The sequence below is a fragment of the Tamandua tetradactyla genome, chromosome 25, assembly GCF_023851605.1.
Source record: "Tamandua tetradactyla isolate mTamTet1 chromosome 25, mTamTet1.pri, whole genome shotgun sequence".
Lineage (NCBI taxonomy): Eukaryota > Metazoa > Chordata > Mammalia > Pilosa > Myrmecophagidae > Tamandua > Tamandua tetradactyla.
The window spans coordinates 33,893,856-33,913,619 of record NC_135351.1 but is presented as its reverse complement, the minus strand read 5'-3'; the positions used below and the strand labels follow the sequence as shown (position 1 = coordinate 33,913,619).

At 37.6% G+C, this 19,764-nt stretch overlaps 1 protein-coding gene and 1 non-coding gene across 10 annotated transcripts in view; both read right to left on the bottom strand.

Annotated features, from left to right (window-relative positions):
* Positions 1–19,764, bottom strand: part of EYA4 (EYA transcriptional coactivator and phosphatase 4) — a 293,063-nt gene that overhangs the window by 10,037 nt on the left and 263,262 nt on the right. For all 9 annotated transcript variants that reach the window (XM_077144037.1, XM_077144033.1, XM_077144039.1 and 6 more), the window contains 4 exons: positions 10,836–10,925; positions 5,622–5,680; positions 5,354–5,514; positions 2,788–2,902 (listed from right to left, as the gene is read on the bottom strand). In XM_077144037.1, coding sequence (XP_077000152.1) covers positions 2,788–2,902; positions 5,354–5,514; positions 5,622–5,680; positions 10,836–10,925 — 425 coding nt within the window. The remainder of the gene's footprint in view (positions 1–2,787; positions 2,903–5,353; positions 5,515–5,621; positions 5,681–10,835; positions 10,926–19,764) is intronic.
* On the bottom strand, positions 4,401–4,591 carry LOC143669430 (U2 spliceosomal RNA). The gene has a single exon (XR_013168938.1). It is a non-coding gene; the product is annotated as a U2 spliceosomal RNA (small nuclear RNA).

The window sequence follows — 19,764 nt, the reverse complement described above, 5'->3', positions numbered from 1 at the left end:
TTAAGAACTTGATCTCAATGGCAACTTGGGAGAACAAGCTGAGTTCTACTTTTCAGGGGTGTGCAGACACTTACCCCCTAGTATACTTAATATTATGCTTCATTTTATTTAGACAGATCATTTGTAAGGAAAAATTATAATTTGCTCAAAAACAACTATTAAGTAGCTTTTTAAAACATGTTCATTTTTAAATTATCTCCGTAGATATCTGGCTTTAAATAGGAGCTTCTCCCAGAAGCTGGCGGTGAGGTTATCACTTACACGGGAACGGGAGAACAAAGGATTTTAGAAGTAGGAATTTAGTAAAGATCATCTACACAATCCTTAATTTTACTGCTATGGAAATGAAGACCAAGAAAATGACTTGTCTATCAACAGATAAAAACTTCCTCAAATAATGGTAAAGAGATTATTAAAGAATAATGTACAAGAGCTTCATTGAACTGTGGCACTTAAAGTTCTTCATCAGATGTTGTCAAAGCAAGATGCCATTCAAATTCAAACATAGACAAATACCACGGACAAAAACGGAATAAAATTAAGTACAGGCTTTTTAAATTTAGAGATGTGGTTTCGTGTGTGCATCTTTTGGGGGTGGTGGGGTGGGGGTACATGGTCCAGGAACCAAACCCAGGTCTCCCGCGTGGAAGGCAAGCATTCTACCACTGAACCACCCGTGCACCCTAGAGATGCTTTTTTTTTTTTTTTGCATGGGCAGGCACCGGGAAACAAAGCCGGGTCTCCGGCATGGCAGGCGAGAACTCTGCCTGCTGAGCCACCATGGGCCACCCTAGGGATGTGGTTTTGAAGACCAGTTTTAGCTGTCTTTGGAGCTACATAATTTTTTAATTATCAATGTAGTGCATATTACATCTTATTTGTAAAATTCAGAAACATACAAAGAACATGAACAGCAGCACTTATCTAACCGTTAAAACGCTCCTCATTTTGTGCATTCACGTTCAGTGTTTCTGTTTGCGTATATACTTTTCCCACTGGGATCAGACTATACGTAAACTTTTGTATTCTGCTTTTATTCATTTATTTAATCATGAGCCTATTAATCTATATGACAACTGTCTAATATTTCCTTTCTCCCAGTAAAACATAATATACACAAACTACCATGTGGATACACCATAATGTTTTTAAGATTTAAGCCTAAACACATATATTGTTTTTTCTTTTTCAATATTATAAATAGTGCTTCTTTATATCAATGTTTTGATTATGTCCTTAGACAATAATCATGGAGGAGGAATTAGGGTCAAGCGTATCATATTTCTAACCTCTGAATATGTAATTTTATATATATATGGTTTTGAATAAGTGTGTTTTTCTGACTTCCCAGGGATTTTGTGCAAACGACTCATAAGGTAATATATGCAGATAACTTAGCAAATTGTGTGGCTCATAAGTCTTCAATCTGCATTGACTTCTTTTTCTCCTTCCCTTCCTTGGTATACCTTGATTTGCTTCTTAATATTCCAAACTTTTGTAGTTTGTTGATTTAAGTCCATCTTTTTAAACTTCCAGTTTGGTAATTTTTGGTTTCTAACAATGTGGGAGACATCTTCCTGAACTACAAAAAGCTTGGACCTCCTCCTCAGAAAAACACACATGCCACTATATTTTGCCCACAATTTCTGGGGCTCAGGGAACTTCTTATCCCAGCTCCCCTGACCTTTGGTACTCATGTCACCAGTTACTGAGAACACAAGACAGCCAGTCCCCCTTTCAAAATGCTTAAACAGGTAGGCAATCCTCCCTACATGGAGTCCCAAAACCTTCTTCCCAAGAGTCCTAAAACCTAAGCCTTCCCCGCTGCGCCAGGAGGCAGGTGGTGCTGCCACCAACTGCCACACCCCCACACTGAGCGAAGTGCTCCTGTGGCTTGAAGGACATTCCTGCCTCCCCCTCCCCACTTACACTGATGTCCATACAGCCTCCAATGGCACCACACAGCTAGGGAAAGCCAGGATGGGACACAGACCCATTTATTTTCCATTACTTTCCTCTTCTTCTTATAGACTCCCCTTTTACTCTGACAAGGTTTATCTGTATCCTAACTCAGTCATGCCCCATGTTACCCTTTTCTGAATTGTTATCTATAATATTTTCTAAGCATGTGTTTATTTATTCATCCCACAGAAATGCAACTATAGAATGGGGCAGTGGCAAGATTCGTTCTCTCTGCACTAGCAACTACTTTTCAGGCTATGTGACCTTATTAATTAGCATTTATGGCACATGGGTGTTTGATGCGTCATAAATTCATTTAATTCTACTGTCTACCACTAAGAAGTCAGTATTTCACTGCTTAGTTTGAACAAAAAAAATTGCTTTTCAAATGTTTTCTCTTGCTTTTCAAATGCATTTGGGTTACGTGTATTTTCTATTTAGCCTGAAAGACCTACAACATGGATTTTTTGTATAAATAGGATTGTTTTATGTTGTTTTCATAATGGTACTGTTTCCTATTCCTTTAGAAGCCACTAGACCTATCTGTGGAATTATCAGTGGTTATAAGGAGAGAAGGGTTGGGTGATGGGATCTCCTGGTTATTCTGAGAAGTGAAACCGTTTACCCAGCTCTAACACACACACAAAACACACACACACACACACACACACACACACACACACAGTTGAAAGTCCCCAGTGGTTGAATTGTTAGGCCCCTTCAAACTCTAAACTAGTCTGGGAATTAAAACATTTTATCTATGTTGGGCTATTAGAACTCTATCTTCAATACTGTAGACATAGAAACTGCAACAGTGTCACTTACCTAGTACTAATAATTGATAAAGACTTAAGTGCATTTGTTAGCCAGGAGTCCGTCAGACCTTCAATCTCTGCCCTCAGCTGCAGCCATGCATCTCGCTTGGCAGGGCCAAGGAGTCCTGCAACATCAAAAAGCAGGGTAGAGGTAAGGGGTACATTTTTTTTTTTAAGGAATCCCTAGCTTGTTTTCCCTTTGGTCTGATAATTTTTATTCTACTCTATATCAGAAATAGAGAGAGAGCTTGGTTTATACCATTATTGACTCTTCACTCCGAATTGACCATCCATTCACTCATTCAGCAAATATTTATGGAGAAGCCTCTAGATGCCAGGTACTGGGGTAAAAACTAAGGATATACAGTGAAAAAGGGGTCCCACTTCTGCCCTCACTGAACCCAGGGTCTGTTTAGTGGATGCCAACCACCTGGGGAGCTCAGGAACTCTGAACCTGGGCCCCTCTAAGACTGGCAGAGCAGACTGCAGAGTCACTGGGCTTTGGGTTGCCTGAAAATGTTGAGTTTTTAAATAATCAGAAACATTAGTACTTAGAAATAACAATAAAATGGCATTATCAAAAAAAATGGCATATCATATACAGGTCTTAGAAGGATTCTAATGTTAGCGCAAAAGCTATTGCAAAGGCTGTTGTACAAGCACTGTGTTTAAAATCCTAAACCATATGACACAGTTATGGACAATTGCTGAAGACTACATTGATGTTATTACAAGAAAAAAGGCAGGCATGTTAATTTTTGTTTTAGATCCACACCCTATTTTTATGATAACAAGATCATTGTAACTCCATAAAAAAGATTTCTGATTTAAGTTGTATTTTAGAACATTAGGAGAACATATAGAGGCGGAAGATTTTTTACATAAAATATATAGTTTCTAGCAATGATCTCCGATCCTAAATTTGATAAAGAGATGCTCACATATCACAGAAAATGGACTTTCATGTGGTTTTTAAAACTTTTAAGCTATAAAATTATTTCTTAACAACCTTGTTAATTTTAAACTCTAACAATATTTGCAAGAGACAAATAGTGGCACATCTGAATGTTAAAAATTAATTCAGATTTCCCAAAGGCAGTTAGATTTTAAGGTTAGATATATTACCTACACCTATTTAGTTTCAAGTAGAATTCCATTCTGTTTGATTTTACAGACAAGTCTTGCCAAGAGCACTGGAGTAAATTAGAAACCTGGAGCCCTGACTGAAGCCAGTAGCCTGCATGGACCTGCTTCTCATTTGTAAATGAAGGTCTTTCACTACCTAACATTTAACCTCCCTTTTTGTTCTAACATTACTATTTTCTGGCATTCTTTGCTATTTAGGCTCTCTTCTAGTTATTGAGCATCTATTACGTACCTCGATGCTAGGCACTAGAGATATGGAGAGAGCAGAGTCACAGCCCCACCCTCACGATGGGTTTGTGTAATATACGTTCTCGTGAAACCTTTATTACACTCTGATGCATTCTACAGTGTATGCAAGTACACATTTGCATAGCACATACACATATAATTATATTCCGTTTTGGATTCTGCTTTGCCCCTCTCAGTTACTCTTCCTTTTTTTTTTTAAACTTTTTATCCATTTATTGTTTCCCCCGAGGGGGGCGCACCGTTCCTGGAAGTACTGCAATACCAGGTCGATGCATGGAGTGGACGGAGCAAGCTCCTATTCCATCTCCTAATTCCAAAAATCCATTTAATATATTGTCCTCAGATAGAGGACGTATCAGATATTAAACTGATAAGAATAGATACTACACTTGACCTTAGCCAAAAGGCCGAGAAGCGATACTCTTCCTTTTTTAAAAAGGAAAAAAAAACCTCTGGGAGAAGAATCTTATGTGACCTATTAATTAATCTCAAGAATCTTAAGACCTAAAACTATTGCTAATAAAAGGAGATAATCAAGGTTTATTACACCAAGAAGCACTTCCAGGATCTCAGTCTTGAGGTCACCAGTCTTGATGTTCCTATAATATATGCGATGGGTTCAAAGTGGCCTAGATGCCACCTACAGAGTTTGAAGTCTTAAAAACCATGACAATCATAGGAAAGATACGCTTTTGGACAACACGCCATTTTTAAAAGGATAAGATAGACTTGATGAAACCTTTTGAAATGATATTAATCACTGGTTATGTTTATGTCTGACAATATTTCAAAAAGACAATGATTGAGACAACTCTGCCTCAATGATTGAAGATAATGTCTTCAGCCACATCTTTGCACGATTCCCTCATTTCCTCTATCTAATCTCACTGATGAAAAACCCCAAATATTAATTGAAATGGGACAAACCAAATTTCTTGCTGTAAACCTTGACAAAACATCTCAGCACAAAATTTTGCAAAGGATTTCTAATTTCTTTGACAGAGCTGTAGTTGAAATGTGCCCCACTCATCCTAAAAATCTTAAAATTTCTGCTCCATGTAGCTCACCATAAGCTTGTAATGATTTTATTTTATTTTAATCCTAACATTATTTTAAAAACTTTCAGTTTGGAGTCTACCTGTACCCTAGTGTCTTTATTAGATTTAAAGAGTCACACATACCTCCGACATTGTTCTTGTAGGTGTTATATAATTCTTTTACTCTTCTGTATCGAAAAGCCAACTTCCTCATCCAGTCAACCCCTCCTCTTACACCTGTTGGCAAACAAAGGTTTGCACTACTTGCAGCTGCATGGAAGCCATCAGTTGCAAAACTGTAGGTACTGCAACACCCAAAATACATTAAAAAGAAATAAAAGAAATAATTACATGTGCAAAACTCCATAGGTGAATTTCTGTAGGAAACAGCATACTGAAAGGCATGGCTTACCTTAAGTCCTGCCCATTATCATCAGAGGAAACATCATCTATATGAACTTGATCACATTCCTGTTAAAAACATGAGATAAGTTGTTTGTTTCTCAGATGATGCTTGTTCCCACGTTTTAAAGACTTTCCCATTTTCCCACTGATCAGGCTATGGCCAGAAGAGGGCAGCATTGGCACATTCATCTCACCATCTCCTGTTTTCTGCTGGCTGGGAAATGGCACCACTTCTACTCTGTACGAGCTAAATCCAGAAGAATGCCATAAAAAAGGGCTTGTAAACTTTTGGTGTGTGGGTTTCTTCAGAGCAATTTAAAGATCATTTTAATCTTGAAATTATCTAAATGAAATTTTCCTTGGAATCCCTGTGATTGCTTTTTGTTTTCAGCAATTTCTGCTGTGTGTTCTACAATTTGTTATTTGTCGAGCAGCAACAGAGGGGGTTGAGCAATTATAGTGCCTTGTGATATTTCCATCACTTCCTCATTAAAGGGCCAGAAATACCACGAAAGAGCCATGTCGGTGTTATTTTTAAAGTCCTCATCTCAACCCAAACCAAAGAGGAAAAGGCAAGAACCATAGAAGCCGACCTGTCTTCCTTTATCCTTTTGCTCAGTTTTTTTTTTTTTAACTGAAGGTAATACTTAGAGGTAAAAGGAAAATAATGATGACATCATCCCAACCGTGCTACAAACACAGAGGAAAATAAATACATGATCCGATTTTAAGTTACCCAGTGCTCAGGTCGAATGGTGGCCTCTAAAAAGTCAACTCTTGTCTGCTCTTCTAAGACTCTTATTCTACCTTCAAATTATCTGCAAAGCTCCAGCGAAATATTACAGGGTCTGGAGGTGGAATTTGGTTAGGGCATTTAAAATACCTAAACCCTACTAACTTCAGAATAAATATGGTTTAGCTTTTCGGCATTCTTTTTTCCCCGAATAAAATTATTTCAATTATATTCACATATTATGACACACACACAGTGCTTACCATTTAGCATTAATGTTTTAAAAAACTATTAAATTTGAAAATACGATTGCATTCAAAATGAAGATTTGTCTGCTACTGTTTATATTCATGACAGGACTTTAAAGTGTCTGGTAGTCAACTATTTAACAGTTAGTGTCTAGTTTTCCACATGTAGTGTATTAGATACTGTTGCGATTTAATTATTAACTAGTTTACTCAAGGTTCTTTTAAAATATAAAACAAAAAAACAAACAAAACTCAATGACTACCTCAATCAGTACAATTTTGGTATATAAATAACTTAAAAATCCAGGTAAATTAATTTTCAAAGTTCATATTTACATAAATGATGGGTTTAGGAATTTTTGAATAAATCTCTAATTACAGTCGTAGCTAAGAGCACAAAAAATTTAACCTGGAAGTTCCCTGAGAGTGGCTTTAGTTCACCAGGATATACTTCCACTTAAGGGCACAGTCTGGCACAGTGTATGGCTCAACAGTTATTTGTTGAAGAAATAGTATGTCTAGACAAATAATTCTTGATAGAATTATCCCAATCATTTAACTGCTCTAATCCAGAATTATATGATATGAAATAATGTTATTCTACATACTGAAGACTGTAAGAAGATATTTATATAAAGGGGGACAATTACCCTGGTAATTAGAAGCTGTTTATTTATTTAATACCCTCTCATCCTAATTTGTGGAGAAATTCTCATATTTCAAGTATTAATTAACATGATTAATTTATACACAGTTTTTCCCCAAACTTGTTTTTTACTTAACAGTATATCAAACTTTTTGGACTATGAATCTCATATTCGAAGTTATGTTTGAGCTTTTTCCAAATCTAACATCTTTTTTTGAAAATTATGCCTAATTAACTCTGCCTGTTGACTCTGGACTGTTGCCTGCAGATTACAGTCCAATGACAGAAACACGAACTTCAATCGCTTACATTTTTAGAAAATTCTAAATTGTTTTCACTCTGGGTAACCGAGCAAGAATCATTCTGTTCTAAACCCTGAGTACTAAGCATGCTGTAATGCTTTGACTTTAACAATTTTCAGTAGAAGAACTAAAACATTTGAAATAATTCTAAACTAATCTAAATTATTTCATTTTATCTTTTTGACATATAAGAAGCCTGCAAAATTGCCACTGATATGTATCAGTTATAAACCACAGAAGTTTTTTCTCATTTTTGCTGTCCTGTCCACCTTGGTACCTGCTTTGCTGGGTGTCGTTCTAACTGAACTGTCATTTTATTTAAAAAGAGACCCTCCTCTTAAGGAAAAGGTGCCAGCACCTGGCTTCTCTGCAGTTGGGCAGGGTGTAGGAAAGTGTTTATTAGAGGGTTTAATTTTATCCTTCAAGGAATTATTTGAGGAGCAGCTGCTACTACATACGTTGCAATATCGATTGGTGGATTTAAGTCTCAAATTAGAAATTTGGGCTAAAAAAAAGGACCCTGGGAGATTAAATCTACAAGAAGAAATATCACAATTTGGTGGTGGATTTACTCATCATGGAGTTACTCATGATGAAGAACTCCCCTCTTTGTCAGCAGAAGCAGTAAGGGAGACACAACAATCTGCCTATGCGAGGCTTATCGAAAGAGAAGAAGTGTGAAAGCAAAGTTGACTTTCAAATTCAGAAACATGAAGAATGTGTATTTATGTAATTACACTGAAAGATCTTGATAGCTATTGTTTAGATTTTATTAGTTTCAGTGCTTACTTATCTCACTTATGTCAATAATATACTTTCTTTTTTTTTTTTTTTTTTGCAAGGGCAGGCACCAGTAATCGAACCCGGGTCTCCAGCACGGCAGGCAAGAACTGCCACTGAGCCATCATGGCCCGCCCAGTAAGAGACTGTTGAGTTTCCCTTCACCTGGTCACTTCACCCATATGTGTGTGTGTGTGTGTGTCTGCATGTGTATAATAAAAGTTCAATTAACTTATATGCAGAGATTCAATTATTTCCTTGATTAATTACAGTATTGTTGAATGGTGAAGTTTCAGAGTTTGAATCAAAAGGAATTTTTTTTTTATCACATTCTAAACTATAACAACAAAAAAAGCTATGGCCAGAAAATAAAAATTCAAGACCAACATATTACAAGTTACTATTTCTACCGAGATTCTGATGAATATTTTTTAAAATACATTTAACATAGTACCTAATCCAAAGTAAAAAATTTTTAAGTCTTCAATTCTTAAAGACTATAACATATTTCTGATATGCCAATATTCATTTCATGCTTGGTAAAGGTATTCACAAATTCACCACATTCTACTTTCACCATCTCACTTAGGGAGTTTTTTAAAAATTAGGTGGTAAATTTATTCCGTCTGGCCTCTAACAAACCACTAAAAAAGCTAAAGGATCACTCCATTTATTTGTAATAAAAAGAATAACTAAAAGAAATAAAAACTATACAACTTGGAATAAGCCACATAAAACTCCCATTTAATTTATTTTTACAGCTGTGAAAGGGTTAATAATTTTAGAGTCCTCTCTAGTATGAGGATTGTCCATTTTTACCAACAGAAACACAAACTTAAAAAGCTATCACTGTACATAAAAAAATTCAGGTTTCAAACAAGGTTAAAATGTGCTTCCTATTATCATGTGTACATAAAATCATTTTGTATACAAGGCAGAAATAAGTTAGGATTAATTTAAATCAGGCTTTAGAGAGGTGATTATTATTTCTCACGATCTAGAACTGGAACTTGCCTAAGAATTGAAGACAAGAACAGACAAGAACGGAACTGGAAAATTTGCTTAAAAACAGCAGACCAGAATAGAGGATACTTTTTCATTTTGCCCATTAAAGAAAAAAGACCCTCTTGAAACCGAGCAATTTTATTATCCAGTAAAAACAAGTCCTCCTTGCAGAGAAAACAAACAAATAAAATGTTACTATAAAGATTTTCAGTGCATATCTTGACAGGGCATATTGACCCACCCATTTTACTCTTATATTGCAAATGGAAACAAAAGTAGATTCAAAAAGACCTTGACAATTTCAAAGGCTTAAGACACTCATGAAAACTCTCACACATCTTTTAATTTCAGCATAGGGTAAAGGCAGAGAAGTATATACTCTGGAGACACACAGACCCGGGTTATTTACTACCGTATCACTTAGTTAGTGGGTAACTTTGGACATAATGCCTCTGTTCTGGGACTGTACAGGTTCTCCTCTACAAAACTAATGTGATAAATGTACTTATTTCAGAAGGTTGCTAATTAATTAGTGGAAAGTCCAACGTGAAATATATAGAACAAAGTGGGAGCTCAGTAATAAAAATCTCACTCCTCTTCATATAACGATTACATATAAATGCTTTTATTTCACTGTAAAACCATGAGATAAATGTAAACACGCTGTCAAAAAACAAAAAAGAAAAGAAATCACTATTGCAGCAGAGTTGTGCTTGCCCGGACAGTACTCTTTCCCAGGGCTAACTGTAGGGTTAAGTTAAATTCTATCTTCTGGTAGCCTAATTACTCAGCTCATTAGCCAACAGATTATACACGTCATTACAGTACATACTTTGCCATTTTGAGACTAGTTTTCTTGGGTCCTTCTTTTTTTATTATTATTATTTTCTCTTCCTCTTGTTTGCATTTTAGACATTGGACTACTATTTGAAGTTGGAAATGGAAAAATAAATGAGAAACAAAGTGCTCTAGCATTGTTTTATCCAGAAGAGGGGGAAATAAGAAATAATAATATGGACTCAAATCAGGTTTTAGATCGTCTGCAAATTTTAACAATCCATGCCATCAGTGTGGACAATATCTGTGAATGACCGTTCAGTGATTCACCTAAATAGCATTCTGGTTTGTAAGCTGAGAAAGCTAATGCCGATTCCAAAAGCGCCTATGAGGTGCGGTTGAGACACTAAAAGAACGAGGCGTAATGGGCAAGGATATATAATGAGGGCCAGCAAGGGTGACGTTTCTTCCTGTGAAACATAAAAGTCAATGGATTTTATTTTATTTTAATTTTTGATTCTAAATACGTGCCAGTTCATATATATCTTTCATTAACACAATTTAGCTTCCTTTTCATAGTGTGTACAATTCTTCCCCTCCACAGGAACTTTACACTTCTCTGGTGCTAGAGTTCCATTTTTCTGTTTTCTTGAGCTTATCTGCATATACACAAACCATCTAAGGATTTTAGGTTTTGGATAGAATTATTCTTACCTTTTTAAGTTCTTACCTCTAAATCATTAAAAAATAAATGTGTATCAGCAAGATTAAAAATCATTTCCTCCATTCGGAGCCCAAGGGTCACAGCCATGGGGGGGTCCTGAAAAGAAAATGCATACGGAATGAGGGAACATTTCGGTGACCACAGCTTTTATAGTTTTAAAAGCATAACGGTGTGAGAAGAGGGCAGGGGTTGGGGGACAGATGGTAGAGATTTTTACCTATGGATCAAAAAATAGCCCAATTTTTTAAAAGGTGCTTTCCAAAGGAAATGACTCCAGATATGTTCTCATAGGCTCGTGAAGACAGAAGAAGCAAGCAAGCCAGTTCAATGCCCATTTTACATGGACTCCATGAAAAGCTCTTTGGAGAAAGGGATTTGGATGGGGTTCTGAAGAATGGAGCAGGTTTTTTAGAAAGAAGGAAAGAAAGTCCTTTAAAGATTGGTGGTGGGGGGGGGGGGAATGAGAGAGGAGATCAAGAAATTAGGTCAACTGGATATCTGTAGGACCTGAGCTGGGAATGTCACCTTGAGGTGAGATAGGGAGAGCTGGTAGGGGATGCTGAATTCACCAATTAATTATTAATTGTTTTTTGTTCACCAAGGCAATAGGAATATCTACCTGAATATGTGTAAGGTTTGACCTAACTTGCATTTGACTAGGGCTGAAGAGGGAAGAGTGGAGGATAATTAAATAAACATTAATTTAGTAAATGTAATTTAAGATGGAAATAGATACTTTTCAAAGCTTAATGAAAGTAAAGGGATTAATAAAAAGTCTGAATGACTCATTTTTTTTGCTTATAGAAACCAAGCTATTATATAGTTATATTATATTTATATATCTCATACATTTATATTGTCTATATAAACAGCAAGGAGTTGAGAATCAAGACCAGAGTTTTTACTTTACCATGTTTAACTGCAGTTCAAGACGTGGCATCAAGAAATAAAGAGTAAGACATAGAGTTTAGGGCCTGAGATAGTGGAGGAATTCAGGCACAAGCGTGTTCGAAATTATCAAAGTTGGAATGATCTCTAAAAGCGAACTGTTATAGATTTGACTCTGGAGATGAGGAAAATGGAAACCCTGGAAGAGACAAATCCTCAGAATGTGAGGCCAGAATGGGTGTTAGAGGGGAGAAGAATGTGGTTTTGAATATAGCTGACAAGCCTAGAAGGATAGTGTTGGTTTTGGCTGAGAAGTTATTTTGGAAGGTCTTCGAGGGTGATTTGGGCTGAGTGGTTGGGCCAGGAGCCAGGATGCAGGGATTTGAAGAGAGAGAACTGAAATTGCGTTTTCAATGTCCTAAAAAATGGCATTTCAAGCAATGTGTTTAACATCCACGTATCCCAACTAAGTCCATTTGCAAGTAGAAGCCCTTCTCTTTCCTACCCTGCAAAAAACAATCTTCTCCATGTACTTCCTACCACAATGCTTTGAGCGGGAAGCCCTTGTGTAAACAAACAGATTTGAAATGAGCGTCAGTTTCATATTCTGTAGCCATTAAAATCTAGAGAAAGGGGCTTCGATGCTAAGAAAGGAAGGCTTTATGGAGGTGTGTTGATCAAGGTTAAAACTCGACGTGGATAAACACACAGATAAGCCGTGGGAAGATTTCAACAATCTTTTAACTGTGCACATCTCTTCATTAGAGATTTCTGTGGATTTCATCGATGGGTTTCTCAGTTCTCAAAAACAGATGCTCATCGCTCACATGCCTCTGAGCATCTGGTCCTGGCTCTGTGTCCTCGGGGCAGTTGACTCTATTGCAAGAGTCATCTGTCTTTCAGGGACAGGGCCCCTTGGAGCAACATGTTCCCGAATCAAATAAATTCCATTTCAACAACAAAAATGCATTCAAGAACCTGAACCAGTCTCAAGGAGTTTTGATTTTGCTCTCTTTCTTTCAGGTATAAAATTATATTCCTTTTTTCTTACTTTTGTTCCTTGGTCATATTTGTGACCACATTTGTGGTTGAAAGATAATTTCTGAAGGTGGAATGCATTTATATATATATATATATATGACTTTTATGTTTAAAAATTTTGGTTGTAAGTCTCTTTCTTTATTGTGGAAGGAGTTGGATAGGCAGAGGGCATAGGAAATTGTAAATATTCTGCCTAGTCATGGAATCATGAACAGAAAGTCTACAGAAATATCAGGAAAAATCAAATGTCATTATAGCATGAAAACATAATTCCATTAGTGACGCTCTATGCTTTTGAGGAATGTTCACTGATCCAAGACAATAAAAGCTGAGTGGCACACTGCTCCATTATATTCCTGGTGATTATTGCCCTAAAGATATTTCAGATGGGGGGGGGATCAGAAATACCTTATTTAAAATGTTTTCTTTCTTAGTCTAGTTGGCTAAGCTCTTATCCTATTACATGCCGATTTTTCTTTTTAAGTTTTAAATAAAATGATTGCATTTCTTGTGTTCATTCTTCACATTCTTTGCATTTACAGACCCTATTTATGGGGAGGGGAGAAGACATACTGTTCCTCTTTGATTGTTACTTTCATGGATTCCATGCTTTCGAAGTACCCAACTCTTATGCTACCCAAACAGCAATAGAAAAATCCATGAAGAATACATTCTTTGCATGTGATAAGCATGCAAACAAGTATAATTGTTTAAAAAACACAAAACCCCAACACGAATTCTCTAACAAGCCGGGACAGCGTATGCCATGATGAAAACGGCATTTGAGCGCACCAGTGGAATGCTAGCTCTGGGCCTGGGGGGTGAGAGGGGGGTGGGGGCTGTTCATTTGTTTTTCAAGCTGTGCTGATTCCACATCACACACGCTACGTGAGCCAGATCTTCGTAAGCATTTTGGCAAAATATTATTTATTCACTGGGAAAGTTTAGGTTTGAGGTTTGTGGAGTATGAACTAGCTGCCTTTTACTAAGGTTTCCAAAGAGCAATGCCTGTGGAAAGGGAGGTGTTTTGCTAGCCACACTTGACACAGATGGGTTGGGGTTGGTCACGTCACATGCCAAGGAAAACCATGCCTGTAAGAGGTGGTGGCCTTGTTTCTAAGAGAATGTCTGGTAAAGGCTCACTTTCAAATATTTAATTTTGCTTTTTTTTTTCCAGCTTACTAAGTCACCAAGACAGCTAATTCTATGTAAGCAGATGACAGTACTGCACTTTTCTAACTAAGGACACACAGATCTAGGAATCTAAGGAAGATGAGCAGGCATTGGGTGGGTGTAGCCATGGCAATCTGTGTCTGCTATGTCGGGCACCCTCTGCTCTGCCAGACTGAGGAGGAACTTCCAGTGCCTCCAACTCCACCATTTCATCAGACACCCGAGAGTGAAACATACCTCTGGATTGAAGCCCAGGTTTTACACAGAGATGACTGCTCATTTTCATAAGATGTTTGTCAAAATACAGGGCAGCTTAAAAATCCATAACTATTGCTTCTTTTCAGTTTAATTGTGGTGAGTGTTGAGTTTAGGTTCTAAAATGAAGTGATAGTGAAAACTTGGAGAGCGGAAAAAAGTTGGAAAATCAGGCACTGCCAGCAGAGGTTTGTAGAAGCTCAGATGTCCATTTTATGTATGTAATATTTCCAATTGGTTCAAAGTATCTACAACAGAATTTAATATGGATCAAATTGAACTTCTTCCAATTTATTCTATGCACTGCACTATAAAAATACTGAAACTATTCCCCAGATATGTTGTTGAATACAAGAGAGAGGAAGAGAATGAGAGAAGAGGAAGATGAAGGAAATGCACAGCTCTTTGCCCTTAAATGTGTGATTCTGAGCCAGATAGTACCAGTGTATATTCCAGCCAGGATCAAGTACGACACGTCTCTATATCAAAATGCTAACGCCTATTAGTCGTGGTAGCTCAGAGCATAAATTGGAGCCAGACTGTCTGTCTATGGGCCTCTGTCCTGTATTAGGCCATCATCTGGAATCTCTCCTCTAGGGACACAATGTAAAAATATCTCAGGAGAGACAGCAATTACATATTTTTAAAGAAATGGAGGAAGTTATTTTTTAAAGAACTTGCAGTGTTCAAGCTCTTGGAATGGCTATTCCATTGGGACCCAAAGCATATTTGTAGACTTGTGCAGAAAGATTATGCTCATTATGGAAGAAGGAAGCTAAACCAGCTCCACGAGTGAAGGTGGAGATAGCGACTGGATCTCTTAGAATATAGGAACTCTCCTTAAAAAAAGCACATGGAGATGGAATCCAGTCACAAATCAGAGGGAAATTTTACAATTGAAAAAAATTTCTCTATGATTGGTAGTTGGTGGGCTTAAGAGTTCTCAGAGGAACTGGAGGATGGCTTCAGGAACATTCATTTATTTAGCCCATATTTGTTGTCTACTGTGTGCGAGACACACTCAAATGTTGGGCATAGGGCGAAGAACTAAAGCAAAATCCCCACCCTAACAGGGTTTTGAAGAGGAGCCTTTGAAGGCTCGAGGAGAGAGAAGGTGTGAAATCATCCCCTGGGAAGAGTTAAGGGCTCCGGAAGTGCTGGGATTTGAAGTTTGCAGCCACTTTCAGTTGTAGAAGTGCAAGAAGGTGAGTTGGGGATATCTGTAAAGTGAGTCTGATGGAGAAACAGGGATAAGGCTCTTGAGACCCTGCAAAAAAGGGATTATGGAGATTATAGGACTTTAAATTCAGACGATGATATCTATGATGTGATTCTCAAATATGGACACACAGAAGAAACTCTTGTGGAGCTTATAGAATCCTGATGCCCAGAACACAACCATACCAATTCAATCGGATAGTCTGGGGTAGGTTTCCGGAAATGGTAATTTCAAATCTTTCCAGTGATTCTGATGTGCAAACAAGATCAAGAATCAGCAGATCACTTAGCAGAATTACAGACCCCACTCCAGATCTAAATCAGAATCTGTACCTTGTAAAGATATGCAGATAATTCATATGCATATAAACATTTGAGAAGCACTGGTCTAAGAAACCTCATGAAGAAGGTTTGGAGGTAGGGAAGGTGGGAGCTGATATGACCTCTGCTTCCCCAAAAGCCTCAGTATATAGTTTCCAAGGATGAGATGAGTCATCTCAGACTTGAGTCATCTCATTCTCAGTAGAAAGAAAGTTATGGATAAGAGTGAGTTTCTCTACCCCTTGCCCCATAAAGAGCACCTGTGAAGTTTATCTTCATGTCCAGATGGTCCAGGGTGCCTCTTTGTTAGTCATGTAACCAACTACCTGGGAAGTTGGGTCAAGGTGAAAACCTAGTTAATGCATGCCATAGATTAAAAAGGTTTCTTCCAGATCCAAGAGTTCAATGTGAGTAACATTTCTAGAATTGAATAGTTATCACCACTGAGTGAACTGAAGCTATGAAGGAGGCACCCAAGAAGGGCCAGAGCCTAAGTGTCCCTTCCAGTTTCCACTGTCTCATCAGAAAAGACTCTAATGAAAAATCTTACTCATATTTATTAAATAAATAGTGGAATAAATATACTCAACAGGAAATTACAGCAGCTGCATAGAACAACAGATTAGCACATGGATGGAAAGACAAAGTCAAGTTGGTGAGAACAATCATGAGAAAATGAATCAAGCTGGTGAGAATGATCATGAGAAGATGAGTTAGGAAGTCCAGGGCTGAGTGTGGTGGGGCTGAGAAGGCAAACAAACACACCCAATCAAGCAGCCTTGGGACTCAGGAAGAAAGGCATGTTACAAGGAGGCTGTGGATAAGATGGGTGAAGACATCAACTTTGGGAAAGGACGTTGCTGATGATTTACGGAAACTTAAAGGAAGCTGATGATCTAACCTCCCCCAAGAAATCCAACTGCCTGGTCCCCAGCCAGGATGTGAGGGTGAATGATTATCAAGTGAGACAAGAGGGACTGCAAGTTCAGGGGAGGTTAAAGTAGGCGCTTCTCGAAGTTTGTGTTTTTGAGAGACTCATTACCACCTATCTTTCTGGTGTACTGTTTTCAGGTTAATGAATGTGATTCACCTTCAAGATCTTTTCCCCTTTCTAATTTATATCCAGAAATAATTTGGTAGGTTGGGCTTAAATAAAAGTTAGTAAGGTATTTGACTATATGATATAACCTAAAACCATCAATCTAACAGAAAAAGCAAACAATTTCTCTAAAATCAACATGTATTTAACAAAAGAGAAACACAGAGCTCTGAAAAAGGAGACAATAGATAGTATTACCTTCCAGACTCCCTAAGATAGAGTTTGAGAAGTGTCACTCTCTTTGATTTAGCTTTATTTTTATATATATATATGTACTTTATTTATGCGTGTGTACACACACACACACACATACTATGAGCAACTAGGAAAGACATAATTTTTGAGGCTTGCAAATTCTACATTCAGTCACTTTATATACAGACTGCTCTCTAGTCACCCTGGCATACCACTATTTCTCTACAAAACTGAGCTAACAGTTAAAAGTTGCAAATACACATACAAATATGTGTATGTGTACTTAGAAATGCACTTAGTCTACAAAATTCAGATCTTCTTGAAAATGAAATAAAATATTGAGTGCTTGTCCTGTGGTAGACCACATGCTATGTTTTGTGATGCATCAACTCATTTATCCTCACAATTGAATTATCATCTTTAATCATTCTTCCCATTTTATACAGAGGCAACTGAGGTTTGGAAAGGTTAAACTACCAAAGGTCAGTCACCTGGGTGGTAGGAGGCAGAGGTGGGGTTGAGTCACAGGTCCACTCTACACTTCCAGCCAGGGCTCTTTAACCACTACGCCCAGAGGGGAGGTGACAGCACGGGAATGTGCAGGGGTTCCAACACTTGATTACTTCTAATCACTTCCGATTAAATCCTGTTTTCTTTAGACTACATGCACGAAACTCAGTACTTACTTTCATGACTATCCTATAATTTAAAATCCAGCTGATGCTGATTTGGAAGTGTTTTTTTTTCTACATGAGTATGTGAAGGTTGTTTAATATAAAATAACCAGTTGATTTATCTTATTTCTCCAGCTGCTGTTATATAAGATGTTGTCTAAAACGAGGAAATAGTTTGGGGAGCTTGAACTCCGATTCTCACTATAATGTAACTGTTCATGTGCCCTTTAGTTTCCCTTAACTTGGGCCCCTTCGCATCCTTACTGTGAAATAACTTTAGGGAATCACGACTTCATGGCACTGCACGAGACATTAACGTTCCAAAATAAATCAAATCTCTAGAGCACAATTTATTTAGTTCCCTTCATCCTTTTCCCACTCCATCCCCCCAAAAGAAAAAAATATAAGAGAGGAATTAGTACAACTGATCAGGTCAAATAATATATTCTATTGATCATAATAGTCTTCATAAACTCTAACAGATGATAGACAATTACTGGTCTATGCCCTGTCAAATTTAAAAATCCTATTGCAGAGTTTTGCAGTGCAGAAAACTGTACATGCCAACTGGTGTTCAGCTGCAAAACCCATCATCAGCCTCAGAGGCACCACGGCTCAAATACCGATGTCCCTCATTGCCACCGTGGTAAATATCCAGGAACAGCTCTGCTTGGGAAGAGAGCATGTTGACAGCAAACAGTCAAAAAGTGGTAACACATTAAAGGAGAACTTTGGGAAATTCACATTTACTTACAAATGGAGGTAGGGTTTTGCGGGAAAAATTAATTAAAACACAAAAGTTAGTTACTTTTACTAAATTTATGAGTAAAATGGCATTCTTAAATGATTGTGCTCCATGAATTTTATTTTTATAGGTTGTTAGGGGGAAACATGAGACAAGAAGAATGTAGAGAGTAGCCTGTCAAAGAGATGTGGGTTCTGGGCCGGCCATTCCACTTACCAGCTGTGTCACATAGAACCAGTGACAAAAAGTGATGGTGTAAAGCTGAGGATATAACGCTTGTAACAGGACACTCAGCCAAGTACCTGGCACACGGCAAGGGCTTGGAATGGTACTTACCATTACTTGTTATTAAAGAGGGGAGGAGAAGAAGGGGGAGAGAACAAGGGAAAGATGGATGGATGAATAGATGGATAAATGGATGGATGGATGGTAATGATTTTACATCTCTGGAGCTTACATCTCCATCTCTCAGTTCACTCTATTTTAGGATATGCAGTATCACTTAGCATATTTTAAGAATACACTTAGTGTATCTTGTATGTCTGAAAATATATGCCTTTAGTTATTTCTTGCTTGGGTGGAAGAATGTGTATTTTTACTTAAGATTCTCTGGGCTGGAAGTTACATGACAATTTTCCTAGCTGAGTGCTGCTTTTACATATTTATATTGTTTCACTTATACCCCCACTCCCAACCCCATTCCAGTCACCCTAGGAAGGAAGTGAATTATAACCATTTTCAGTCAAGGAAATAGTCTCAGAACTTGGGTCACATAAATAACCGAGTCTTCTAACTTCTAGCTCACTGCTCCTTCAGCTAGAGTCCTGCTTTGTAATGCTCTGAAGAATCCCCAGGAACTCAGGGATTGAGAATGATGGGAAGGAAAGGGGTTATCTCTAGTTTCCCTGCCCCTACACTTCAACCACAGCAGCTTTTCCTTGTGCTTTATATTAAGATGGTCTATGTGATCTACTGTGTGCATAAAAGAATACCTGGCTGAAAGAAAAGGGCTGAAAAATTGCTAACTTATATCATAATGCTATGCTCTAAGAAGGTAAATGCAAGACTCTTCTAAGAAAATAAAAGGATAAAGTTGGATCACAATTTCAAGCTTAGATAACCTGTAAAGGTATAAAAGTTTTTTCCAGAAATAATGGCCTTGGCCACTTTTGCTATTAGCAGTGTAAAGTACTTCTGAATTGTTCACTGGTCAGTAGAATGACCTCATTTCAGGCAGGCATCAAGGTCATTATCAAAAACATTAGGGAACTGATGGATTAAACATCAGTAACAAAGTATTTATCATTGTAGAACATCTCTGGACCT